The sequence below is a fragment of the Sardina pilchardus genome, chromosome 11, assembly GCF_963854185.1.
Source record: "Sardina pilchardus chromosome 11, fSarPil1.1, whole genome shotgun sequence".
NCBI lineage: Eukaryota > Metazoa > Chordata > Actinopteri > Clupeiformes > Clupeidae > Sardina > Sardina pilchardus.
The window spans coordinates 687,501-692,500 of NC_085004.1; the positions used below are offsets into that span (position 1 = coordinate 687,501).

Sequence of the window (5,000 nt, forward strand, 5' to 3'; positions counted from 1 at the left end):
TTTAGTTTCACTTTGGCTGAAATCCAAATGGCGGAAAATCCATCAATCCATTCATGATTTTTGAAAATCGGACCAATGGTTCGAAAGTTACATGCGTGAGCGCACGTCCAACTTTGACCTGTTGGTGGCGCTAGAGCGCTTTACTGAACTTTTCACCAGTCGGTTCTATGGGCTGCCATTGACTTCCATTACTGTAGAATAAGCAGAGCTAAACAATAGACGACTTCGCAGCTTCGCTGCTTGGCCCCTAATTAAGTTCCCTATGGAAGCCTATGTTTTCGTCTGCAGTGTGCAATAAGAAAGTAGAAGTTAATTTATTGTATAAGGCCTGCTGATATGGATTGTACAGTCTGCCTGGAAAAGACGTGCACTCAGTCAACATTAACGGGAGCCTTCAGAACAGGCTCGTCCTAGTCGTCACCCTGACAAGCTAGTGCATAGAGTTAATTGGCCTGTGATGCGAATGGCTTGTTGTTATTCTATTCGGACTCTCTTTCTTTTGTATAAAAAATAAAGTGTAATAGGCATTAATTAGACCAGATAGCTGCATCTTAGAATAGGCAAGAGCTTTCTCGCGTCGCAACAGCGCCTTGGATCACCCATAGACCTTTAAACAAATAGAGGATGGCGGGCGGGTGCGGTTCTGAAAAAACGTAGGTGCGGATGGATGGTGGATGGATGATGAGTTGTATGATGCGGTTGCGGATTGAATAATAGTCCATCCGCGCATCTCTAGTGTGTGTGTGTCTGCGTGGGTGTATGATGTGTGTGTGTGTGTGTCGACAGGAGAGAAAGGAGGAAGAGATGACTGAAGAGGAGAAAGCTGCTCAGAAAGCTAAACCAGTGGCTACCACCCCCATCGCTGGAACACCATGGTACACACACACACACACACACACACACAGCTGGGCCCAGGTGTCCCCCATCTGAGCTGCATTAAGAATGACACTAGTCACATTTATTTAATGGGTTTACCCAGTCTAGTTTGTGTATGTGTGTTTACAGGTGTGTGTTTGTGGTCATGTGATGATGATTTAGCTAGTCTAGTTTGTGTGTGTGTGTGTGTGTGTGTGTGTGTGTGTGTGTGTGTGGTGTGTACAAATGATGATGGTTTGCCCAGTCTAGTGTGTGTGTGGTGTGTACAGGTGATGATGGTTTACCTAGTCTAGTGTGTGTGTGTGTGTGTGTGTGTGTGTGTGAGTATGTGTGTGTGTGTGTGTGATTTGTACAAATGATGATGGGTTACCCAGTCTAGTGTGTGTGTGTGTGGCGTGTACAGGTGATGATGGTTTACATTTACACACATGTACACAGTCTACCATTTAGTCCCGTCACATTTACACACATGTACACAGTCTACAGTTTAGTCCTGTCACATTTACACACATGTACACAGTCTACAGTTTAGTCCTGTTATCTGTGCAGTTCTCTGTTGCCAAGAGGCGTTTGATGTCACATGACCATGACGGGGTTACCCAGTCTAGTGTGTGTGTGTTGGGGGGGGGGGGGGATGTCACATGACCATGACGGGGTTTGATGTCACATGACCATGACGGGGTTCCTGAATGACACACAGCCACGTGACCTCTGACCTTTTTGTCGTAACATGACCTCAGCAGCTTTGTGGGTGTGGCCTTATGCAGCATCACCACTAAAATGTGTGTGTGTAGGGTTGGGTATCGAAAACCGGTTCCATCTTGGAACCGGGTTTAACTTGTCAATTCCATCGACATTGTACGTCTTTTTTGTTATCGATTCCCGTAACGATTCCCTCAGCCTGCATGACGTCGGACATTTTCCGGTTTTCCTGAAATTTTGTGTCGCGGTACATTTACGTCCCGCCCTCTGACACATACTACAAGACAACCCTGAGAGGAGGAAGAGATCCAAAGCATGGCTCCATTTCAGTAAACGTGATGTAAATTCTGCCGTCTGCAACCAGTATAGTATTGTTATCGTGTAAGGGTAGTAATACCAGCAATATGTTAAAACATTTGTCCGTGAAGCATGGTATTAACAAAGATCGTATAGTAAGGAAGATGGATCATAAAGGGGGTTTTCAATGGAATGAAATGGTGCACACTTCATTCCCCACTTCCGCCTCCTATCTGGGCGTGATCAGTGACGAGTAATCGGTTTAGAACGGTGTAGAAGCAGCAGAAGCAGTGTGCCGTTGATAACAGGTGGCCTGCGCAATTAGCGGAGACTGGTCAGGTCAGGAGGGACAGGTCGTGAACAAAGTTACTTTGCTATGTATTTATCACGCTGGAAAATACGATTTCAATGTGGGAATGTTAGAAAGACTTGTGCCTTGTACAATACGGGTTCGTTACTTGCATTGCTGAATGTAGGGCTATGGGAATGGTCATAATCCGAGATAAGGTTTATTTCTCCCGTTTGCCTCCCGTTTGCCTCCTAAATGGGAGTGGCACTACGTCACAGGGTAACCGGAATTGACCCTCGTATGACTCGTCTCGCTTTATAAACCGTCTCTGGTATTAAGCTCCAAGAGTGTCATGTGTCGGACAGGTCGTGAACAAAGTTACTTTGCTATGTATTTATCACGCTGGAAAATACGATTTCAATGTGGGAATGTTAGAAAGACTTGTGCCTTGTACAATACGGGTTCGTTACTTGCATTGCTGAATGTAGGGCTATGGGAATGGTCATAATCCGAGATAAGGTTTATTTCTCCCGTTTGCCTCCCGTTTGCCTCCTAAATGGGAGTGGCACTACGTCACAGGGTAACCGGAATTGACCCTCGTATGACTCGTCTCGCTTTATAAACCGTCTCTGGTATTAAGCTCCAAGAGTGTCATGTGTCCGACAGCCTACGGAGGGGTGCTAACGTTGACAGTCCAGGGCTCCAGAGTGCACATGCGCCCAGAATGTTGCACTGATGCACCTGACGCTGCTCGGGTGAAAGCATACGTTTCCTTCACAAGTTTTAATTGTAGACTATGCGTGCAACTTTGCCAAACTGTATAGAAGTAACCCCCTTGGCCCGCTCTCTCTCCCTCTCCCTCTCTCGCGCACGCTCAATGGACACCCGCCCCTCAACATGCATATTCACAATTGTGAAAGCAATGACGCATAGAAGACAGCTAGCTAAATTATAATTAAATTCGGTTAGCATCATAGCATACTGCACAAATTTTATTAAAACTCTTGCATTCAAGTTGACTGATCATCTCAATGTTTTCAAACTCTAAGACTCAAAAGGGAGAAACAGTATTAGCCTACCTTGACACTTAAACACACATGGGGAAACTGAACAGTGCAACCACTAGACTATAATAACCTAGCCAACTTTAATACTTTGTTTACAATTTGAGGCTTCAAGCCGACAGCTGAATTAAAGAGGCGGAGTTGTAATATGAATGTCAGAATGTCAGTGAAGAATATATAAAGAATTATATTGTATTATATATATATATATATATATATATATATATATATATATATACTGTATATATACATTTTTATAATTCTTTATGAAGAATATGTATATTCCTTATTGTGTTTCAAATTATAATGATGATAATAATGCCATCGATATTGATAAAAACGTATCAATACCCATCCCTGTGTGTGTGTGTGTGTGTATGCGCAGGTGTGTGGTGTGGACAGGTGATGATCACGTGTTCTATGTGTGTGTGTGTGTGTGTGTATGCGCAGGTGTGTGGTGTGGACAGGTGATGATCACGTGTTCTGTGTGTGTGTGTGTGTGTGTGTGTGCGCAGGTGTGTGGTGTGGACAGGTGATGATCACGTGTTCTGTGTGTGTGTGTGTGTGTGTGTGTGTGTGCGCAGGTGTGTGGTGTGGACAGGTGATGATCACGTGTTCTGTGTGTGTGTGTGTGTGTGTGTGTGCGCGCAGGTGTGTGGTGTGGACAGGTGATGATCACGTGTTCTGTGTGTGTGTGTGTGTGTGTGTGTGTGTGTGTGTGTGTGTGTGTGTGTGTGCGCAGGTGTGTGGTGTGGACAGGTGATGATCACGTGTTCTGTGTGTGTGTGTGTGTGTGTGTGTGTGCGCGCAGGTGTGTGGTGTGGACAGGTGATGATCACGTGTTCTGTGTGTGTGTGTGTGTGTGTGTGTGTGTGTGTGTGTGTGCGCAGGTGTGTGGTGTGGACAGGTGATGATCACGTGTTCTGTGTGTGTGTGTGTGTGTGTATGCGCAGGTGTGTGGTGTGGACAGGTGATGATCACGTGTGTGTGTGTGTGTGTGTGTGTGTGTGCGCAGGTGTGTGGTGTGGACAGGTGATCACGTGTTCTGTGTGTGTGTGTGTGTGTGTGTGTGTGTGTGTGTGTGTGTGTGTGTGTGTGTGTGTGTGCGTGCAGGTGTGTGGTGTGGACAGGTGATGATCACGTGTTCTGTGTGTGTGTGTGTGTGTGAGCAGGTGTGTGGTGTGGACAGGTGATGATCACGTGTGTGTGTGTGTGTGTGTGCAGGTGTGTGGTGTGGACAGGTGATGATCACGTGTTCTGTGTGTGTGTGTGTGTGTGTGTGTGTGTGTGTGTGTGTGTGCGCAGGTGTGTGGTGTGGACAGGTGATGATCACGTGTTGTGTGTGTGTGTGTGTGTGTGTGCAGGTGTGTGGTGTGGACAGGTGATGATCACTATGTGTGTGTGTGTGTGTGTGTGTGTGTGTGTGCAGGTGTGTGGTGTGGACAGGTGATGATCACGTGTGTGTGTGTGTGTGTGTGTGTGTGTGTGTGTGTGTGTGTGCAGGTGTGTGGTGTGGACAGGTGATGATCACGTGTGTGTGTGTGTGTGTGTGTGTGTGTGTGTGTGTGTGTGTGCAGGTGTGTGGTGTGGACAGGTGATGATCACGTGTGTGTGTGTGTGTGTGTGTGTGTGTGTGTGTGTGTGTGTGTGCAGGTGTGTGGTGTGGACAGGTGATGATCACGTGTGTGTGTATGCGCAGGTGTGTGGTGTGGACAGGTGATGATCACGTGTTCTGTGTGTGTGTGTGTGTGTGTGTGTGTGCAGGTGTGTGG

General features: G+C 46.4%; 1 protein-coding gene across 2 annotated transcripts in view; it reads left to right on the forward strand.

Moving 5' to 3' along the window:
* The window catches only part of LOC134095719 (transcription elongation regulator 1-like), a 42,313-nt gene that overhangs the window by 11,637 nt on the left and 25,676 nt on the right, over positions 1-5,000 (forward strand). For both annotated transcript variants that reach the window (XM_062549388.1, XM_062549389.1), the window contains exon 8: positions 787-875. In XM_062549388.1, the coding sequence (XP_062405372.1) occupies positions 787-875 (89 nt within the window). The remainder of the gene's footprint in view (positions 1-786; positions 876-5,000) is intronic.